Source organism: Zalophus californianus, chromosome 10 (genome assembly GCF_009762305.2).
Source record: "Zalophus californianus isolate mZalCal1 chromosome 10, mZalCal1.pri.v2, whole genome shotgun sequence".
Lineage (NCBI taxonomy): Eukaryota > Metazoa > Chordata > Mammalia > Carnivora > Otariidae > Zalophus > Zalophus californianus.
This window is the reverse complement of record NC_045604.1, coordinates 41,792,694-41,816,177: the sequence shown is the minus strand read 5'-3', so window position 1 is coordinate 41,816,177 and position 23,484 is coordinate 41,792,694. Positions and strand designations below refer to the sequence as shown.

The following is a 23,484-nucleotide window of genomic DNA, read 5'->3' as shown; positions in this document are numbered from 1 at the left end:
ATGGTCATTATATACTGCACCCGATGGACGATTCCTGGAGTTTCATACTCAATTATGGGTATGACTAGAAAAACATTAAGAAACTAGACTGCAACCAGAGGAAGGTAACAAGAAAAATGGCCGGTCATGTGTAGCAGAGAAAGAAGCAATCTAGAAGAAGATCTGAGTTTGATCAGCCATAAAACATAATGAAATCTTGCCATTTGCAACAACGTGGATGGACTTAGAGAGTATAATGCTAAGTGAAGGAAGTCAGAGAAAGACAAATACCATATGATTTCACTCACATGTGGAATTTAAGAAACAAAACAAGTGAACAAACAAAGGAAAAAAAAAAGAGAGACAAACAAAAAAACCAGACTCTTACATACAGAGAACAAACTGCTGATTTCCAGAGGGGACGTGGGTGGGAGGATGGGGGGAAATAAGAGTACACTTATTGTGGTGAATGCTGAGTAATACAGAGAAATGTTGAATCATATTGTATACCTGAAACTAATAAAACACTGCATGCTAATTTACTTGAGTAAAAAAAGAAGATATGAGTTGTGAGTACTGACTTTGTATGATGTACCTTTTTGAGTGTTAATCTTCATCTCTATAAAGCAGGAATAATAATATACCCATTTCACATAATAGTACTCCTACTTCATGGAGACACTGTCAATATCAAGTGAGAAAATAGATGTAAAAAGCATCCGTAAAGGAATTATGATGAGCATTGATAGAAATACTGCCATTTGAGGTACCCATGGAACTAGGTGAGTAAACCAGCAGAAGATAAGACCTAAGGAGAGGCATGACAGTGGTCTTCAAAAAGTTGACAGGGTATGATGTAGAAGAGGAAGGAGACTAAGTTATGAGAGCCCAGCTAGGATCAACTGGTTAAAGTTACAGTGAAGCCTATTTCAGCCTAACATAAGCTATCCACCACGATAACCATCCAACAATAAAACTAGGTGCCCCATCTAGTTACAAACTTCATTATCACTGACAACTGTCAGTTAGCATAAGATGACCTAATCAGGAGGCAGTAGAAGAGATTCCTGTACTAGATGAAAAATGGGATTTGATAATGTTAAAATAATCTGCAATTCATAAGCCAATGAAGTGCAAGTGGTACTTTGTGAAGTAGGTATCATTATTTCCCCTTGACAGAGGTAGAAACCGACATTCAAAAAGGTAAAGGATGTGCTAAAGGCTGAGGGAGTCACAAAGTCAGTACTCAAATTCAGAACTTATTTTAGATTTCCTGCTCTCTCCATTGCACATAACCTGTTCCATTGTTCTAAACACCTTCCTCTGCTTGCAATCTAGTATCTCAGTGTTTTTCCACTTAACACCTGAAACTGAATATAATAATCTAGTTCCAAAGAGCTTCCCTGGTTCTGAAGCTGAAATAGTGTATGTTTAGATTGCCCTCTGCTGGTGACTAACAAGGATAAGACATTCACATTCAGTAGCTCAATGAGAACTACCTCCAGTCCTCCAGTCCTTTGTGGCACTTACCTCGCTGACCCCACCATCCCTCACACCCCTCTCCTCCTGCTTCTTCAAACTCTGCTTCCTTACTACAATGGTCTCATTGCTTTGTTTTGATGTTCTTGCTATTGACCTCCTTGGCCATTCCTTTCCTGCTCCTTTTGTTTATTCTTTTTTCTCTTGCCTGTGTTTCCTCAGGCTTAGCTCCCGGCTTTTCTCTTCTCTACTTTGTCCTCTTCAGAGAACTTCCAAATTTATTTGAATCTTGGGCAATTTCTCCTCTGCTCTCCTATATCTATGGGTTACTATTACCACCTCCTATTTTTTACTTCCTTTACCATCTCCTTACATTATTTTTAGTCCTGTTGTAAAGCATCCTAACCCAAGTCTTTGATGTCTGATATTTCAGAATACTGTGGTGGCCTTCCAGTTGGTCTTCTGGCCTTTAGTGTTCCATTTCCGAAAGTATCTTGCACAGTGCCATTAAAACTTATGAAAATACTACTTTCATGTCATTCTTCCATGAAAAACATTCTCCGAAAAAAAAAAAATAGAAAAACATTCTTTGAATCCTTCCTGCCTGTATGTATGATCAAGCTTGTATTTTCCAGCCTTTTACAATCATACTTCATCTATTCAGCTAAATTTTTTTTTACTATAGTTCTAGTCACATGGCTTTCCTCCTACCCCTTACGTCTTTGCTGAGCCTCTGTGCTAGTCAAGCACTCTTCTATCCTTTGGACAACTGCCCATGCTCAACTTCAGTCTTCCCCGTCATTCCAGTCCACTGTGAAATCTGTCTCTAAGTTCCAAATGCAGCCACAATACATTCTACATTTATTGTTCCTTTTAGAATCATACAAAGTTAATGACTTATAAAAATACTGTTGTGGCTATTTCAGTAAAAAAAAATATTTATATAAGCTATTTATATATAAGAACTCTTTCTGTGAGGAAACTGGTCTAAATCCCATGTCATATCCACTCTATAAGCAGGGATCATATTAATTCCAATTTTCAGATGAAGGGCAATATAGAGAAATTAGGCAATTTGGTCAAGGTTACATAGAGGCCAAGTGGCAGAACCAGGATTCCTAAAGTTTATAACCTGAAAATTATTTGTATACAAAACATACTGAAGTGTCAAGTAAATTATTCTCCAACAAATTTTCCCCAGTGTACTTTTAATGTCAAATTTGTAGCTTTAATACATTAATTAATGTATAAATGACATTTTATTCTATGTGTTCAGACATTCTATAGGTTGGATTATATGAAATTGCTGCTATTGCTGTTTTTTGTAGGTGAAAAATGGCTGAATGCCTGCAATTTCATGTGGTTCAACCTCATACCGTCTTAGTTTAAATGTTAGCCAAGGCCAAAACCTGAAGGAAACTCGTCTCTGAGAAGCGGAAGCCATACATACTGAGAAGCGAGGCGAGGCCGGCGCAGGGATATGCTCTGGCTGTACTTCCATGGCCGGTTCTTCTGGCGGTTTCGTACTCCGTCATCCTGGTCCATCATCTGTTCTAGGAGAGTCTGGTCATCCGCATTCAGAGGGGCCACAGAGATGTCCCGCACGGCACGGAATTCACCACAGTTATTCAGATGCTCATTCTCCAGGCGGAAGAAGTTCCACACAAATCGCCTTAGCAAAATGGGGTAAGTAGGCAAATTATTTATAAAATCTGAACTTACTATTGTAACCTGTAACCCTCTCCATATATCAAGTTTCCACTCATGAAATAAAAACAAGGAATGAAGGGTTAGAATATTAAAACAGGAAAAGATGTGTGGTGGTAGGTGGGGAGGGAACCAGAATGGCCTAGGCAAAGGGGGAAATTCCCTTGGCTAGATGGGTATGTGTCTGCAGTTCAAGGGAGAGTCCAGGACTGGAGAACTGCACAAGCCATGGGATTAGGAAGAATATAAGTGGAGGCAAGAAGTGGGCAGAGGATTAAACCCTGGGAACACTCCAACATTTACAATTTGGGAAGAGGAAGAACCAGTAAAGGAGTTGAGAAGGAACAGCTAGGAAGATGTAAGGGTACAGCTTCTGAGAAATGAAGTGAAAAAAGGGCTTTGCTGAGAGGTAAAGTAGGTACAGAGAACTGACTGCTGGATTTAGCAAAACAGAGAGGCAGGAGGATACAAGAATACAGATTCTGAAAGACTGTCTAGATTCAAATCATGACTCCACCATTTACTAGGTATAACGACCTTGGATTAGTTAACCTATGCTTCAGTGTCATTAGCAAAATGGGACAGTAACAGTATCTACCTCACAGGACTGTTATGAGGATTCATAAGTTAATATACATAAAGTGTTTAGAACAGTGCCAGGCATACAGTGGGCAATACATGAGTGTTTGCTGCTATTACTATTATTACTGTTGTTATTGTAGATTATTAACAAAAGCAATTGAGTTTGAGTATTGGGAAAAAAGATTTGAGTTGAATTAAAGGGAGAATGGGGAGGAGTGAGACAGTGGAGATACCAAGTACAGACCTCTTTTGAAGAATTCTGCTGTAAAGGAGACAGAAATGGGCAAGAGTTGGAGGAGGAAAGTAGATTCAAAGGAGGCTTTTTGCTTTTGTTTTTCATGGGTGATAGAACATCCGATTCTACTATTAAGCAAATAATTTTTAAAGGAGAAATGAAATAATCAATTTGAAAAGTGAGTTTTTCTTTACTAGAAAAAAATTTTTTTAAATTCATAAAATAGCATCATATATGGAAGAGAAAGAAGTGGGAGGGGCATAGGTCTTGTAGTAATGGAGTCTCAGGTCCTAGACCTAGACATTTGGGAAAGTGAAGAAGAAGAGGGTTGACACATGATTGGGAAAGAGTACTAATAGCAACAAGTATACTGTTTCCAGATTCAACCTTTATCTTTCAGGTTTATCTTAATGTTTCCAGGTTTTATCTTATTTTATCAGACTTTGTGATAGATGTGCCCATCCTGACTCAGAGGAATGCTATAAACATGTTTGAAAATATCTTTATTTCATTTTCATTTGTGAAAGGTGTTTTCCATGGAGAAAGAGTTCTAGGTAGACAATTATTTTCTTTCAGCCACATTGAAAATATCATTTTAATAACTTCTGATTTTCATTGTTACTGTTGAGAAGTCAGCAGTCAACCTAACTCACTTTTTTTTTTTTTAAAGATTTTATTTATTTATTCATGAGAGACAGAGGGAGAGAGAGAGAGAGACAGAAGCAGAGGGAGAAGCAGGCTCCCAAGGAGCAGGGAGCCCAATGCGGGACTCGATCCCAGGACCCTGGGATCATGACCTGAGCCGAAGGCAGACGCTTAACCATCTGAGCCACCCAGGCGCCCCTTAACTCACTTCTTTGATGATAATCTTTTCTTTTAGGCTGCTTTCTTTAAAATAAGCATTTAAATTCAAGTATTACATAGATATGCAAAATTGTGCAAATCATTAAGTGGGCAACTTGATTATTATAAAGTGATCACACTGTGTAATTACCACTCAGAAATAAAAAATATAATATAATAATATAAAGCTGCCTTTATGGCGCCCTCCTGTGTTCTAGAGAGGTTACTGATTTACCTTTCATATTTAGTTCCGCAATCCACCTGGAATTGATTTTGTATACTGTATACAGTATACAATAAGAATCAAGATTCATTTCCCCCCCTTTTGGATATCCAGTTGACTCAATATCATTTATTAAAGAATCTCTTTTTCTACACTGTTATTTAACCCTTTGTCATAAATCAGGTAGTGTCAATGTATGTGTGGGTCTGTTTCTGGACTCCTTATTCTGTTCCAGGGGACTATTTGTCTATTCTTTCACTAATGTCAGACACTGTCTTAATTACTGTAGCTCTATAGTAAGTCTTGATATTTGAGAGTATAAGTCCTTTAGCTTTTTTCTTTCCAGCACAGTCTTGGCTATTCCTTTTTTTTTTTTTTTTTTTGTAAGATTTTATTCATTTATTTTTAGAGAGAGAGCAAGCGAGCGGGGGGGGCGGGCAGAGGGAGAGAAAAACCCAAGCAGACTCCACACTGAGCACAAAGCCCAAGGCGGGGCTCGATCTCACAACCCTAAGATCAGACCTGAGCCAAAACCAAGAGTTGGATGCTCAAGTGACTGTGCCACCCAGGCACCCCTAGTCTTGGCTATTCTTCGTCCTGTTTCCATATGAATTATAGAACTGGCTTGTCAATTTTTGTACACATAATCATTCATTAAATCTATTCCTAGGTATATGATATATTCTGATGCTATTCAAAATGGTATGTTTTTTAAAATTTCATTTTCTAGTTTTTTGGGATTGTTTTTTAGAATATTAAAATTTTATTTATATGGACCTTGTATTCAAGGACACAGCTACATTTATTCTAATAGCTTATTTGTACATTCTTTTGAATTTTCTGCATATGCAATCATGTCATGGATGAATAATTACTTTTACTTTTCCCTTTCTAATTCTTTTTTTTAAAAAAAGATTTATTTATTTGAGAGAGAGTGTGCATGCGAGGAAGCTGGGGGGAGGGGCAGAAGAAGAGGGAGAAAGAATCTCAGGCAGATTGTGAGTGGAGTCCAGCGCAGGGCTTGATCTCACAACTCTGAGATCACAACCTGAACTCAAACCAAGAGTTGGACGCTTAGCAGACTATGCCAGCCAGGGGCTCCTCCTTTCTCATTCTTACACTGTCTCCTCCCCACCCTCCACTAGACTACCTATACTTGCAGTATGATGTTAAAACGAAGTGACAAGATGCATAATAATCTCATTCCTGATCTCAAGGAGAGTTTACAGTGTTTTACCATTAAATATGATCTTATTTATGTTTTTTGTAGATAATCTTTGAATTATTCATGAACATGTACTGACTTTTTCTCAATGGTATTTTCTACACACATGAAGGATGTTCCCCCTTTATTCTATTAATGTGGTGCGTTAATACAGATTAATTTTTAAATGTTAAATGATTTTGAATATTAAATCTCACATTCCTAGAACGAAACTAACTTGGTTATGATGTATTATGCTTTTTATATGTTGTTGGATTCATTAGCCAATATTTTCTTCAGGAGTTTTGCATTACTCTACGTGAGACAGACTGGTTGGTCTTTCCTGGAATGTCCTCGTAGGTTTAGATATCAAAGCCACGCTGGTTGCACAAAATAAACTGGGAAGTGTTCCTTTTTTTGCCTCTTTCCTCTGGAAGAGTTTTATGTACAAGTGATATTTCCTCCTCATATATTTGGAGGAATTCCCTGGACCTACAGTTTTCCTTGTGAGAAGGATTTTTTTTTTAAAGATTTATTTGAGAGAGAGAGAAAGAACGTGCGTGCATGCACATGACGGGGGCGGGGGGGGGGCAGAGGGAGAGGGAGTAAATCTCAAGCAGACTCCCTGCTGAGCACAGAGCTGATGCAGGCCCCATCACATGATCCTGAGATTATGACCCTGAGCCAAAGTCAAGTTGGATGCTTAACTTACTGAGCCACCCAGGCACCCCCCTTGTGAGAAGGATTTAAATATGAATATGACTTCTTTAATAGATCTAAACCTATCAGATTTTATATATTTTTTTAATTTAAATTCAATTAATTAACATATAGTATATTATCAGATTCAGAGGTAGAGTTCAGTGATTCACCAGTCTTATATAATACCCAGTGCTCATTACATCACGTGCCCTCCTTAATGGCCACCTCTTTATTGATTTTAATAAACAGTGCTTTTCAAGGAATTTGTCCATTCCATCTAAATGTTTTACTTTATTGGCATAAAGTTGCTCATAATATCATCTTACTTTTTTTTTTTTTAAGAGAAGGGGAGGGGGAAAGAGAGTGAGGGAGACAGAGAGAATCTTAAACAAGCTCCATGACCAGTATGGAGCCAGACACAGGGCTCGATCTCACAACCCTAAGATCATGACCAGAGCTGAAATCAAGAGTCAGACTCTTAACTGACTGAGCCACCCAGACACCCCTCATCTTACACTTTTAAAAAAATATCTTGAGGATTTTTATTTGTAATTTGTGCATTTTTTCCTTTTTTGCTCCATCAGTCATACTTACACATTTTACCAATTTTATTCATCTTTTTAAAGAACTAACTTTGGCTTAATTTTCTCTCCTTCATATTTTCTATTCCATTAATTTCTGTTCTTTATATTTCCTTCTTCCTACTTTCATTTGGGTTTGATTTGCTGTTTTAAAATTTTCTTGAAGCTGTTTATTTTTCCAATGTATACATTTAAAGCTACATATTGCCCTCTTGGCACGGCTTTAACTTGCATTTTCTTTTGTCACATTATCAGTTTCATTATGCTCAAAATATTTTAAAATTTCCATTACAATTTCAACTTTGACCCATGGGTTATTTAGACATGTATTGCTTGATTTCTAAACATTTGGGGATTCTCAGTTATCTTTTTGTGATTTTAATCCTATGAAATTTGTTGAAACTTACTTTATGGTCCAGCATGTGGTTAATTTTGGTAAATGTTCTACATGCAAATAAAAGAATGTGTATTTAGTTGTTGAATGCAGTGCTCTGTATATGTCAATTAGGTCAATTTGATTAATGGGACTGTTTGTTTATTACTGAGAAAAGTATGTTATAATCTTCCTCTAAAATTGTAAATTTATCTACTTTATAGCAACATCAGCTTTTGTTTTACATATTTTCAAGCTATGTTATTAGGTGAAACAAATTTGAACTTGTTATCACAACTGAATCTCAAGTCTCTAGGTTTAGCAAATTTCTTTAGAGCAAAATTAGCTTTAATGCTTCGCTTACCTTGGGGTACCTGCTTTTATTCAGATTTTAGGCTATCTTGTTAGATCACTGATGTCTTTAGGAAGATTTAAAAGACAATTCCTCTGGCACTTCCTTTGTTTCCAGTGAAAAAGCTGCCTGAATAACCCAGAATATCAAATTGCAAATAATGATTCTCAAAAGATTATTTTAATTTCTATTCTAAGACTTTTTACCTCCCAATTTCCATTCATGACCCTTCCAATGGAGCCCAATTCTAGAAAAAGCTTATAAGCCATCATTAATAGTATTTTTAACTTTGTAAGAATTAACCTCTTAGACCTTCAAGGAGGATTTTCCAAATCTGAGGCCAATGAGAAGTTTGAGAAAAGTTGGAAAATTTAAGCCTTTCAAGTATAAGTTTTAATAAATTCTAATTTGTAAGTATTGGGTGTCTTCTAAGGGAAAAAAACTTCGATAGACTTTTTGGTAGTCTGCTTACCGGAAAACCTCAAGGGGAGCAAAGACAGTAGCAACGATGTCCCCAGAATGAGGCGACAATGTCATGGAGGTAATTGAGATTTGGACAGTCCAAGCAAAGCGCAGAATCACATCCTCTATGATGGCACAGTAGTAATAGGCCTAAGGAATAATAAGCAAATTGAGTACACGTACCATTATGTTTCTCACAAATAAGCACACCTATCACAGCAACGAGACTCACATATGTCCCAACAAGCACAGGTTAAAGAGGAAAAATGGTTTTATTTTTATTTTCTATTTTAGAAAGATCTCAACAAATTATTTTTTTCTCAAATAGTGCAATATCAAAATGAAGTTTTATTGAATTTCATTAATCACTTAACAAATATATTTTATTCTCATAATGTATGCCAGGCTCTCTTCTAAACCCCAGAAATATAAACCAGATGAGATCCTTAATCTGATTGAGATTATATATTAATGTGTACATCATATGCTAATAAAGACTCAAGAGCAAAAAGATTAGCAGATTAATGAACTGTGTTATTTGCACTTTTATTCTCAAATTGCCTTACTCTGCATTTGAAGGAATTTTACCTTGTTTTTTGAGGTCATTAAATAAAATGAAGCTTGGATATCACAAACATGGGTTGAATTTAAGGAATGTTGTATTTTTACATGGGAAAGACAGCATTCAAATTCTTTCAGATACTAGTACCCACTATTTTGGAGTCCAATTTTAGCTACACAAAAGTTTTAAGTACACAAACTGCCAATGGACTAGAACTGTAATCCATGGATTTGTTATTAATCTCTGGATAATCAGCTCTTTAAATACATGTATTTAAAGGTTGTGACATCTTATGGGAACTAGAATAGCCATGTATTTACAGCATCACATTTATATATATATATATATTTTTTTTTTTTTTACAAAATTTAACAAAGGAATACTAGTCATGTTAGAAGGTTATTAACAAAAAAAGAGCAATCTCCTTGCCACCTTCTCTTCTCATTCTCTAGAGACCAACAATTTCAGAATTTGTAGCTATCTCTCCTAGTATTTATCCTTCATATTTCTAAATAATGTGTGTATATTGCAATATCTTGATTAATCAACTGGAGATGTTATCCACTGCTGATCAGAATAAATTTTATTAAGTTTTTTTTTTTAAGATTTTATTTATTTATTTGACAGAGAGAGACACAGTGAGAGAGGGAACACAAGCAAGGGGAGTGGGAAGGGGAGAAGCAGGCTTCCCGCCAAGTGGGGAGCCCGATGCGGGGCTCGATCCCAGGACCCTACGATCATGACCTGAGCCAAAGGCAGACGCTTAATGACTGAGCCACCCAGACGCCCCAATTTTATGAAGATTTTAACATATTTACATACCTCCCTGTTCCTTCCCCCATCCATCCAATACAGCGATAATGCAGTTTTTGGATAAATCCACATCCAGTGAACTCATTATTAGGCCTCAGGGAAGAACTGCAATTTCATGTTACTTTAAGAGTCAGTTTTAAAATGATCCACAGTTGACTATGTGGGAGCTTGATGTTACCAAAAATGTTAAAGTCTTGGGAGGAATACACTTAACATGAGGTCAAAAGACAGAGAAAAATTAAGTTTTAAAATGGAGATAACAAAAATACTTCCTGGATCCGGGTGTGGTGCTCAGCAATATGACCTGTTAATCCCTAAGAACTGATTTCAAGATAGCTTTTCTTTCTTTTTCAAGTAGAATGAATTTTATTCCAATATTTGTCTTTTTAAGATGAAAAGGGATGTGGCGATCTAGCAGAACATTTTTCTTATAAATTTGCAAATTATAATGTAGGAAACCATATACTGTATTTCTTAGGGTTATGAAAATGCAATAATGAAACTCAATGAAAATCTCTATTCACTAATTTCATTACACAGAAGCCAGTAAGTTAGAACTATTTAAAAGGAGGCATGGATTAACATTTATATAAAAATATGAATAATTCATCTGAGCAATCAGCTTGAGAAGTAAATGTATTATATTTCTCAGTAAGGCAAGAACAATATATGGAGGCAATAAAGCTTACCTTTTAGTAAGCACAAAAGGACCATCATTTACCTGAGCTCATGTCTGCTCTCTGATTTGTACTTAACATTACTGATTTTCTTTCTCTTTTAAAAAAACATTTTTTAAAGTAATTTCTACACCTAATGTGAGGCTTGAACCTACAACCCTGAGATCAACAGTGGCATGCTCTAACAACTGAGGTGCTCTCTGATTTTCTTTTCAAATGAGATTTATAAAGATATGTCTAGTGCCTTGGTCATATATTCTAAATTTGCACATTGGGATTATTGCTATAACCTACGTAAAGAAAAAGATCAGTGTAAATTAATATCCTCCTTTCTGTCTTCATTTACTTATCTGAAGTTGCCCTACATATCATTCTTTGTATCCACTCTCCTACTGTCTATCTTTAGTGCTCACACTTTAATAAAACAGCTTTCCCTATTCACCAACTGAATGTTACATATTCGCACACTTTTCAAAGTTCAGTTTTGAGGTACTGGTGACATTCTGACATAGTATGAAGTATGAGTGACCCAATCTATACATCCTTCCTCATCACAGAATTTTAGAACTGGGAAAGGATCAAGAGATAATCCAGTAGAAAAGAATACACTATAGTACAGTTTCCTAAAGTTGTGTAGCTAGTTAGTGAGACACCTGAGATCAGAATTCACTTACCAGGATTCTTAGTTCATTGTTTAATTTCTTTCATTATCTGAGTAATGATACTCTGGGTCTTTTTTTAATTTAGGCTCTCTTATCCTTTTATTCATATACAAATAATTCCTAAGGAATTATCCATGTGTTTTCAGACTAAATTGGTACTTTACTTTAACAAATATTGGTTGAAATAAATGAAAAGAGAAGCCTTCTTGATGCACCAAAGGAGAGTCAGGCACTTCCTTTCCTTTGTGCTTTCACAGCACTGCTTACTCAGTCAAGTATTTATTGAGGCATTCCACAAATATTAAGTCTACCATATGCTAGGAACTATGCCGGGCAGTGAGGGATATGGATACCTAGGCAGATAATTATAATACAGTGTGCTAACTGCTACAAGACAAGTTTGTAGAGGGTAAAATGGGATTAGGACAAACGGTTAAATATGTTTAGAAAAATAAAGGCTTTTTAGAGAAAGTAACCCTTGAAATGACTTTTTAAAAGGAGGAACCGGAGAGGATGTGGAGAAAAAGGAACCCTCATGCACTGTTGTTGGGAATGTAACTGGTATAGTCAACTGTGGAAAACAGTATGAAGAAAAAGAAATAGAACTACATATGATCCAGTAATTCCACCTGTGTATTTACGCAAAGAAAACAAAAACAGTAATTTGAAAATATATCTGCCCTCCTTTGTTTTACTGTAGCATTATTTACAACAGCCAAGATATGGAAGCCATCCAAGTGTCCATTGACAGATGAATGGATAAAGAAGATGCGTGTACACGTGTACACACACACACACACACACACACACACACACACACACACACACTCTGGACTATAACTCAGCTATAAAAAAGGATGAGATGTTGTCATTTGCAACAACATGGATGGACCTAGAAGGCACAATGCTAAGTGAAGTCAGAAGAGAAAGACATTTATATGTGGAATCTAAAATATGATTTCACTTATATGTGGAATCCAAAAAACAAATTAATAAACAAAAAGTAGAGAAAGACCCATAAATACACAGGACAAACTGATGGTTGCCAGAGGGGTGGGGGGTAAAGGAATGGGCAAAATGGGGGAAGGGGAGTGGGAGGATATAGGCTTCCAGTTATGAAATAAGTCTCTAGGATGAAAAGTACAGCACATGGAATATATAGTCAACAGTACTGAAACAGTGCTGTACGGTGACAGATGGTAGCTACACTTGTGAGCGTAGCCTAACATAGAGTGTCGAATCACTATGTTGTACACCCGAAACTAATGTAACACTTGTGTGTCAACTATACTTCAATTAAAAATAAATAAAAAATTAAAATAAAAAAAGGAGAAACAGGAGTTTGCAAGGCAGACAAAAAGGGGGGAGAAGACGGCATGTGAGACAGAGTAAACTGCATCTTCAAAATTAGGTCATATATTATAGTAAGTTACTTATTCCTCTATTCTAGACTTTATCACATTGTACTGCAATTTGTTTACTTACCTGTTTAATATAGTTTATGGCCTCTTTGAGAATGAGAACTTTTTTATTTTCTATAGTGCCCAGCATATAGTAAAAAACTGGCATTTTTGCTGACAAAATGAATTAGTATTTTTTGGTAATTAGTTGTTTTTTCTCAATATATTAGGTTGGGATTAGGTATGCATCATAATAGGATTTAGCTGGTGATACACTGGAGCTGCTGCTGTTGTTTTTAAAACAAATACAAGCATTCTTTGTACATACTTTTTGGGGGTATACAATCTCTTCCCGGAGAAAGGTGTTTTCTCCAGCATTCTTATCAAAGAGACCCCAGTCCATCTTCAGATCCCAGATGAGGGTATAACAGGAACTGATGATACAAAACACTATCCAAAGATAAAAGAATACCATGGTGTCTGAGTGACCTCGTTCTGAAGAAAGAAAGGGAAAGGTAAAAGAGACAACTGTGAGATTTAAGTACAATTCCTCATTAAATAAAACTAATTTAAAAAAGATTCTTTAAACAGCACCATAAAAGAAGATTTTAAACAAATCTCCCTAGTAGGAACGCTGTCTAATAGAAGTTAAAGAGTAACTGATTCTCCTGAAGTACAAAGTAATCATCAAACATTTACCAAATACATAAAATTTGTACAAATGTGCATTTGAGTTTTAGAGGCTCTATGCTGAATACATAAAAATCCAAATAATTGCAATGGAGGTTTTGAATATTACAAAAGATGTCATTTTATTTTTTACCATCAGGTGGCAGATTAGGGTCAAAAATGAAAAAAAAAAAATTGAGAAACACCACTAATAAGAAATGTGCTACATTTGCTTCAAGAAATTCTTGGATTGTTTTAACCTTAGAACATTTCCTTCATATACTTAGATCTTGTCTATACTTATTGTGAAGGCAATCAGATACTTTTAATTCCAGATAAAAAGCCAGAAAGCAACAGATTGATTATCCTTAAGGATATATATGAAAGCAAATTTCTCTCAGATCACAAAGCAAAGCATGATATTTTTGCTTTTAGAGGTTGTTTATAGATGAAAATGCTGGGAACACAACAAAGTACACTCAATCAGAATAATAAAAATAATTTGCATATGCTGTTATATAATTTAGTATTTTTCACTCTTAAGTGCTTCATATATTCTCTAATGAAATTCTTCTTTGGTAAGTTTGAGTCATCATGATATTATTTGTGTTCCCAGGATATAGGTATTAATATGGTCCTGAATTATCAGGAAAAATCAGGAATCAGGAATTGTCAGGAAATCAGGAGTTATCAGGAAAAAAGTTACAAAACATCTAATTCAAAAAAGTTTAAATTTTGGTTAGTTTCCCAAAGGCACAGAAAATAAAGGATGTATCATGCCTTATCCACAATCCTTCCTATTAAAATAAAGTCCTTCCTATTAAAACAAGTGTTTATTAATCATTTTTAGGCATTAAAAGTATTAAGTACAGTATAATTCAAAGGCACCCTTTAGAAATTTATAATATAGTAAGTAGAAATAGTCATTTGTTATTAATGATAAATCTGAGCTCAAAATGAAGTATAAACAAAGCACTATGAGAACATCAAGGGGAATGGGAATGTTTCCAACAGTAGGAAATAAGAGGAAGTAGCATTTGAGTTATTTGTAGAAGAATAAACAAACAGTGTTGCAAAAGTCAGGCAGATGATGCAAGGATATTCAAAGCTGAAGGAAGATAATGAAAAGCCAGGAGGGTGGGAAAGTACAAGGTGTGTTTGAGGAGCTGCAAATAATCTAAATCTAGTGTGGGTGAAACATGGAGGATGTAAAGAGAATGAGTATGATTTAAAATGAGCCTGGAAAAGACATTTTGGGTCTGACTATGGAATGACCTCTTGGTACTTAGGATCTTATCTATTTTAGAAAAACAATTAAGTTGCCAGGTTGCTTGCATCAGAATTACTTAGCCAATTTAAAAAATATGGGTATGTTATAGTTCCAGTATTAATCAGTTCATACCAGCTCAAAAGAACTGTTACATTTTCAAAACTGTTAAACACAATTATTAAAAATTAAATTATACAAACTTACAATTAGTTATATTAAAAACAAAGGTAATAAAAACTCAAAATTCATTATTTCACTACATTTTGCTATTACCCTTTTTTTTGTTATGTATGTTTATTGTATCTGTATGATGGAAACATTATATACTGCTGTGCTACTATAGCTTTTCCCAACATTCAATATTATCTTAGTAGCTTAAACTGGCTATGGTGGAAGTACTTACACCACGGAAATCAACAAACACTGCAAATCAGTACCTCCTGTCCCTACTCCTACCTAAAAGCTGGTTTGTTAAACATGTAACAGCACATCACTGTTCAGCTTCTTCTGGAAAGTCAGCGGTTGGAAATAAAAACCATTAATTTTTTCAATGGTCCACAAGTGATACTAGTGAACAGTTAAGCTTAGATATAAACACGTTTTCAGGGATGCCTGGGTGGCTCAGTAGGGTAAGTGTCTGCCTTCGGCTCAGGTCATGATCCCAGGGTTCTGGGGTCGAGTCCCATATCCGGCTCCTAGCTCAGCAGGGAGCCTGCTTCTCTCTCTGCCCCTCCCCCTGAGGGTCAGAGGGAGGGGTCAGAGGGAGAAGCAGGCTCCCTGCTGAGCTGGGAGCCCGATGTGGGACTCGATCCCAGGACTCCGGGATCATGACCTGAGCCAAAGGCAGTCGCTTAACCAACTGAGCCACCCAGGCGCCCAATAAATAAAATAAAATAAACACATTTTCAGGTTTAAACTATTTTCATAAAAACTCTTCTTCACCAAAAGTAAATTGGGTTGACTGTTTATACTATAACACCGTACCACATAAATTATCAGTTTAAAAGTCCTAACAAAATACTTATCTAGTTTAGTTGGATGTGTTCCATTTACTTCATTCTATAGATAGACACAGTCTAACTGAGTAGTATTATTCAATAATTAGCATCATGATTGCATTTAAAAATCTTGTAACCTACTAAGGTTTGCAAAGAAAATTGCAAAGCAAATATAGCACCTTAATAAAATTCACACTGTTCTCATATTTTTCAAAACAAGATCAACACAAAGAGACAAAGACAGCAACTTAATCGTAAATTATATTTGCAACACTTTTTTAAAAAACTGAATGCTTACTATGAGCCAGGCACTTCATATATATTATCTCATTTAGTTTTTACAAAAACAAACCATCATTTTGTTTGCTAAGTAAAAGTAATGAAATGAGAAGTAATAGGGCGCCTGGGTGGCTCAGTTGGTTAAGCGACTGCCTTCGGCTCAGGTCATGATCCTGGAGTCCCGGGATCGAGTCCCACATCGGGCTCCCTGCTCAGCAGGGAGTCTGCTTCTCCCTCTGACCCTCTTCCCTCTCGTGCTCTCTATCCCTCATTCTCTCTCTCTCAAATAAATAAAAATAAAAAATAAAAAATTTTGAAATGAGAAGTAATAGATACATTGAGCAAGAAGTTAAAAAAATGAGTATTTCTCAAGTAAGTACAGGTAACATCAAGTGTTATTACTGGAAGCCCAATTTCTTTTCTAATTACTAAATAAATTATCAAGTTCAAATTATTATATAAAAGGAGATTGTGGGGGGAAGTTTAAAAGAAAGGAATTAATAAGGAAACAAAAATCAATATGCTAGTTTTCTTTAATGTGTTCTAGATTTTAATACAAGTCCTATTCTTAGAGGATAATTCTTAAAATGGTACAGTGGGTCAAGTATCTCCCTCCTTTCTAAGCTCATATGATTTCCATAAAATTTCTATGAAACACATACAAGCCCTTACTGACTTCAAAAAGCAAGTATTTCAACAGAATATTTTGGAATAAGTAATGCTTTATCTTACTTTTTCAAAAAATTATTAGTGTACACCTAGTCTACATGTGTTACATTTTGGTCTCTTTTTAATTATTACCCTTACTTGATCTTTCCCATCTCCCAAATGAGGAGTGCTTCTCCCTGAAATCATCTGCCTTTATTGGTATTCAGGGGATGTGCTGGAAAGATATTATCACTTTAGGCAAGCAATTACATCTAATTCTCTCTTGGCTACTTCTGGTAGCCCACTTTAGTGATGTTCAGAATCATAGAAAATCAAGTCATTGCTATTCTAACCTAAGCTTCTATTACACACCTGTCATATTAGAAGCATAATTCATACTGAAAATATTTATGGTAATGTTATCTACTGAATTTAAAACAAATAAAAATAAGCTTCTTAGAGTTTTGTACCCAGGGTTATCATAGGAGGGATAAAGCAAAATAATATACCAGGAAAAGTGCTAAGAGAGAAACCAGAAAAATTATATATGAAAATCATCCTTGAACCATGTTTCAGGAAGATATTTTAAAAATGAAAGAAGTGGCATTGTGTAAAGAGAAAGTGAATGGTTTTCTTTTCAACCAAAACCTTTCTATTCTGATAACAGTTTGCTAGTTTCTAATCTAAAATTAAATTAAAAAACAAAAAAAAAAGAGACTGCACACCATTTTCAAAACCCAAACCCATGCAGGTAATAAGCTATGAATTAGTGTGGCATCTAGCAAATCTTAGTTCTATTCCCATAACCTGAAAAACATCAAAACACTGAATTACAAGAATAATATGGTTCTCTAAAAATGGATATAGATACTTCCCTGATCATTAGTATGTTTTAGTTAAAATGTGAGGTCACATGTAGCCTCCTCAGGTGATTATCATATTTATCCTAAGAGCAGGCAAGAAAGACATTATTATTCCCATTTTATAGTTAAGAAAGCTTAAGTTCAGAGAGACAGTCAATAAGTGGAAAGATGACTGGATTTGAAGTAAGAAGATCTGGGTCTGAATCTAGACTCTGCCTCTTTCTAACTTTGTGATTACAGAAAATTCATAATCTTAAAATGATTGAGACAAAAATGGAAATCATTAGGCCTAAGGATAAATGAAGACAAGGAACTTTTTTGTGCTAGACAACTTTTTTTTTTTTTAAAGATTTTATTTATTTGACAGAGAGAGCACAAGCAGAGGGAGAGAGAGGGAGAAGCAGGCTCCCTGCCTGGCAAGAAGCCCAGTGTGGGACTCGATCCCAGGACCCTGGGATCATGACCCGGGCCAAAGGCAGTCGCTTAACCAACTGAGCCACCCAGGCGTCCCATTAGACAACTGTTGCTCTACATCCATCTCAATTCTAAAATGAAAAGACAATTCCATAAAACTATGAAGTAACACTAAAGACATTTCTAAGGTATGTGAAAAACAGAATTTAAATACTATACATATATGACTTCATACTGTATATAAAATTTATGTTTATAGAAAAAGACAGAGGTATCTATTCCTGATGAAGGAAGTAAGATTATTAAAGGGGCTCACTTTTAACTTTAGGTATTTCTGTATTATTTGAAATTTATTTTTATAGTGACATATACACATCCATGTTTTACTTGTATTATTAAAAATAAAAGGAAAAAGTGGGCTAAGGAAAATAATTGCTATTAGGGTAGTGATATTTTCCCAGGACCCTGGGATCATGACCTGAGCCAAAGGCACATGCTTAACCAACTGAGCCACCCAGGCAGCCCTGCTATATTGTTTCTATAATAAAAAAATACTACACAGGAATTCATTTATTCATGCAACAGATGTTTACTGTCTACTATAAGCTGTGTTCATTAACATATAGTTATAATACTTAAGATTAATTAAAAAGAAAAATTTTATTTCTATATTCAACAAACATGGTGAATGCCTATTGGGTAACCAGGCATATTTTAGAGAATGGGGATGGATATACTGAAGAACTACTAAGGGCTAAAGGATAAAAGAAGAGATAGGAAGTAAACAAAAAGACAGTGTATAAGTACAACTGTAGAACTGTGCATAACAGAGGACTCAATAAACCAGGCTTTCAGGAGGTTTAATAGCCAGGAAAGGCCTCCTAAAGGAGGCACTATTTAAGCTGAGTCTTGAGCCATGTCATACAGTGTAGAAACCATCCATCCATACATCCAATGAATTAGCACCTACCATATGTCAGATGTTCTAGGTACTAAGCACATACTAATAAATCTTATTCACTAATGAGCAACTTTCCTGCCCCTGTGAAGTTTACTACTTAGTGGGGGTAGACAATGATCAGATATACAAATAAACAAGATAATTTCGCACCGTGAAAAGTGACAAGAAAAAAGAACATGGTAATAGGGCTGAGACTGACAGAATTCCTTTAGATAGTGTTCAGACAGAGAAGGTCTGTAAGTTGATACCTGAGTGATGAGAAGGAGTTGATACCTGAGTGATGAAAAACTGGAGGAAGAGTTCCATATGTGATATTAATTACAGTTTCTAGTAACCATATTTTTAAAGGTAAAGAGAGGGGCGCCTGGATGGCTCAGTTGGTTAAGTGTCTGCCTTTGCCTTAGGTCATGATCCCAGGGTCCTGGGATCAAATCCCAAATTGGGCTTCCTGCTCAGCAGAGAGTCTGCTTCTCCCTCTCCCTCTGCCCCTCCCCTCTGCTCGTGTTCTCTCTCTCTCAAATGAATAAATAAAATCTTAAAAAAAAAAAGGTAAAGAGAAACAGGTAAAATTAAAATTTTTTTAAGAGAGAGAGAGAGAGCACACACACGAGGGGTGGTGGGAGGGGCAGAGGAAGAGGGAGAGAGAGAGAATCCTAAGCAGGCTCCATGCCCAGCATGCAGCCCAATGTGGGGCTCAATCTCATGACCCCAAGATCATGATCTGAGCTGAAATCGAGTTAGATGCTTAACCAACTGAGCCACCCAGAAGCCCCTAAAGTTAATTTAATAATATATTTTATTTAATCTAATAAATCTAATATGTTATTTTAGTAATATAAAATTATTGGGAGCTTTTATATTCTTTTTTTCATGTCTTCAAAATCCATTTTGTATTTTACAGTACATCTCAGTTTTGCCTAGGAACATTTCAAGTGCTCAACAGTTATATGTATCTAGTAGCTCCTAGTAACTACCATATTAAATAGTACAGTGCTAGGAAGGGGGATGAGATGGAGGAGTAAAGACTGTAGGTGGTGTACTAATCAGGAGGCTGTTGTAGTAGCCTAGTGAGAAATGATGAGGACTAAAATTGAGTGGAAGTAGAAGGTACAGGGAGGTCAGGCAAAAAAAGAAAAACAGGAACTAATACTGGCAGGAATTGGTGAATTGTGAGGTAAGATAAAGGGCAGAGTCAAGGACAACTCATAGTTTAACCTGGGTGACTGCACAGCACAGGGCCATGAACCAGTAAGATAGAAAACAACATGGGCCTGAAAAAGGCTAAGGGGAAAAAAAAAAAGAGTTTAATTTTGAATATGATGACTTTAAGGTACCTATGAGACACTGAGATGGAAAATGCTCAGGAAACAAACAGAAATAGAAATACGAAGCTTAAGATACGGATTTGGGAGGCACATATATGTTAAGACAGGGGTTGAGCCCATTTTGGAACCACCAAAATAATACAAGTGCCTTCTATGAAAAGGGTAAGGAGACAATCAGAAATAGAAGTCTTCCATTTACACTGCATTTGACTAAATTTTGTTGAATTTATCCTGTGTTTCTTTTTTTTTTTTTAAGATTTTTGTCTATTCATTTGAGAAAGAGAGAATGAGAGAGAGAGAACACTAGAGGGGGGAGGGTCAAAGGGAGAAGCAGACTGCCTGCCGAGCAAGGAGTCTGATGCGGGGCTCGATCCCAGGACTCCAGGATCATGACCTGAGCCGAAGGCAGTTGCCCAACCAACTGAGCCACCCAGGCGCCCCTATCCTGTGTTTCTTTACACCAAAGATCCAAACAAATGAGAGCTCTCTCAAATGTTAGTTTCTCCTTATCTCTTTCAAAATATAAATTCTAATGTTTGTATACATTTCAAGGTTTTAAAATATATACAAGGCTTACATTATTATACAAAGTTATTGTGGCTATAGGAATAGAGACAGTGAGGACAGGCAGACTACTGTTTTGAGATGTAAGAATGAGAAAAGAAGGGGAGCCTGGGTGGCTCAGTCGTTAAGAGTGTCTTTGGCTCAGGTCATGATCCCGGGGTCCTGGGATCCCATGAGCCCACTTTGGGCTCCCTGCTCAGTGGGAAGCCTGCTTCTCCCTCTCTCTCACTTGTCTCTCTCTGTCAAATAACGAAGTAAAATCTTTAAAAAAAAAAAAAAAAGCATGAGAGAAGAAAAGAGACTACTCCAGGGAAGTCTTTTAGGGTTAGAGACTCTTGAGTATATACACAGGCTGAAGGAAAGGAGTTAGTAATAATGAAGAGATTGAAGACCTAGGAAAGAAAAAGAATGACTGCTAGAGCAAGATCCTGAAAGAGACAGAAATGAGGTCAGAGCCCTTAGGAGGGAAAACAGTTACCTAACACTGGGAAAAATATGTAGTGAGAATGGATTTGGATTAAATAAGTATGTAAGGAGAAGGTGGGTGAAGGGAAATGACTCCTGATAGGCTCAATTTTCTCAAGTTAGTAGGAGACATGGTGGTCTATAAAAGTAAAAAGGGTAAAACTGAATTGAAGGCTTGAGAAAAGCAGTAAGAGTTATCATAAACCTTTTTTTTTCAAAGTTAACATTTCTGAGATAATAATAAAAGCAAAGGCAAAACACTTATAAGTATAGAAAAGGGAATCTCCCCCTTCCTATGGTATTCTTTTCATAAAACATTTTGTTTGTGCTTGTATTTTTATTATTATGTACACATCTCTTTTCTCTTTCCTGGAAGACTGTACCCTATCTGGCATTTAAAAAGGAATTTAACTTTACACTAGAGTGAATCGTGTGTGTGTGCACGCACGTCTTTTAGGAAAGGTATCATGTCAGCATTTTTCCAGGGCCTACGCACTATACTCCATGTGATAAGAACAATCAATATCTGCCAAATTAAACTGAGGGCAATGGCTGTGTTTTACTCATTCTTTTATTTTCTGCACAACACCTTACCTTCCAACAGATTTGGGGAAGGTAACATGATTTCTGGGCATACTTCATATACAATGAGTCCCTGAAAACAACTTGTAAAAAGCTGAATATGGGGCACCTAGGTGGCTCAGTCCATTAAGCATCTGACTCAATTTCAGCTCAGGTCATGATCTCGGGGTTTTGGGATTAAGTGTGGAGCCCGCTTAGGATCCTCTCTCTCCTTTTCCCTCTGCCCCTCCCCCGCTAAAAAAGAAAAGAAAAGAAATGCTGAACGTGAAAAAGTCAAATAACATACATGTTTATAAGGAATTTGTTTCCCAAGAGCTAAAACAATAAAGAAAATAAAACTCCTTATGTCTTCCTTGTCCTTTAAACACAATCTTTTTTTTTTTTAAGATTTATTTATCTGAGATGAGAGAGTGTGAGTGAGCAAGGAGTGGGGTAGAGGGAAAGGGAAAGGAAGAGAATCTCAAGCAGACTCCCTGCTGAGCAGGGAGCCCCATGCGGGGCTCAATTTCATGACCCTGAGATCACGACCTGAGCCAAAACCAAGAGTTGGACACTCAACTAACTGAGCCACCCAGACACCCCGACACAATCTTTATTTTTTTTTTTGCTATGAGTTTTTTTTATTATGTTCAATTAGCCAGCATATAATACATCATTAGTTTTTTGTTGTTGTTGTTGTTTTTGTTTTAAAGATTTTATTTATTTGACAGAGAGAGTGCGAGAGGGAACACAAGCAGGGGGAGTGTGAGAGGGAGAAGCAGGCCGCCCGTCGAGCAGAGAGCCTGATGCGGGGCTTGATCCCACGACCCTGGGATCATGACCTGAGGCGAAGGCAAACGCTTAACGAATGAGCCACCCAGCCGCCCCCATCATTAGTTTTTGATGTAGTGTTCAACGATTCATTAGTTGCCTATAACACGCAGTGCTCATCACCACACGTACTCTCCTTAATACCCATCACCTTGTTACCTCATTCCTCCACCACCCTCTCTTCTGTAACCCTCAGTTTGGTTCCCGGAGTCCAGAGTCTCTCATAGTTTGTCTCCCTCTCTGATTTCCCTCCCTTCCCCTGTGGTCCTCTCTGCTATTCCTTATGTTCCACATATGAGTGAAACCATATGATAATTGTCTTTCTCTGTTTGACTTATTTCACTTAGCATAATGTTCTCCTGCTCCACGATGTCAATGCAAATGGTGGGTATTCATCCTTTCTGATGGCTGAGTAATATTCCATTGAATATATGAACCACATCTTCTTTATCCATTCATCTGTTGAAGGACATCTCGGCTCCTTCCACAGTTTGGCTATGGTGGAGAATGCTGCTATGAACATTGGGGTGCATGTGCCCCTTCTTTTCACTACGTCTGTATCTTTGGGGTAAATATCTAATAGTGCAATTGCTGGATTGTAGAGTAGCTCTATTTTTAACATCTTGAGGAACCTCCATACTGTTTTCCAGAGTGGCCACACCAGCTTGCATTCCCACCAACAGTGTAAGAGGGTTCTCCTTTCTCCACATCCTCGCCAACACTTGCTGTTTCCTGCCTTGTCAATTTTTGCCATTCTAAGGTGGTATCTCATTGTGGTTTTGATTTGTATTTCCCTGATG

The 23,484-nt window shown here is 36.6% G+C and overlaps 1 protein-coding gene across 1 annotated transcript in view; it reads right to left on the bottom strand.

Moving 5' to 3' along the window:
* The window catches only part of XPR1 (xenotropic and polytropic retrovirus receptor 1), a 250,678-nt gene that overhangs the window by 5,962 nt on the left and 221,232 nt on the right, over positions 1–23,484 (bottom strand). The window contains exons 12-14 of the mRNA XM_027610878.2: positions 13,165–13,331; positions 8,733–8,872; positions 2,909–3,130 (exon numbers count right to left, since the gene is read on the bottom strand). Of these exons, the coding sequence (XP_027466679.1) occupies positions 2,909–3,130; positions 8,733–8,872; positions 13,165–13,331 (529 nt within the window). The remainder of the gene's footprint in view (positions 1–2,908; positions 3,131–8,732; positions 8,873–13,164; positions 13,332–23,484) is intronic.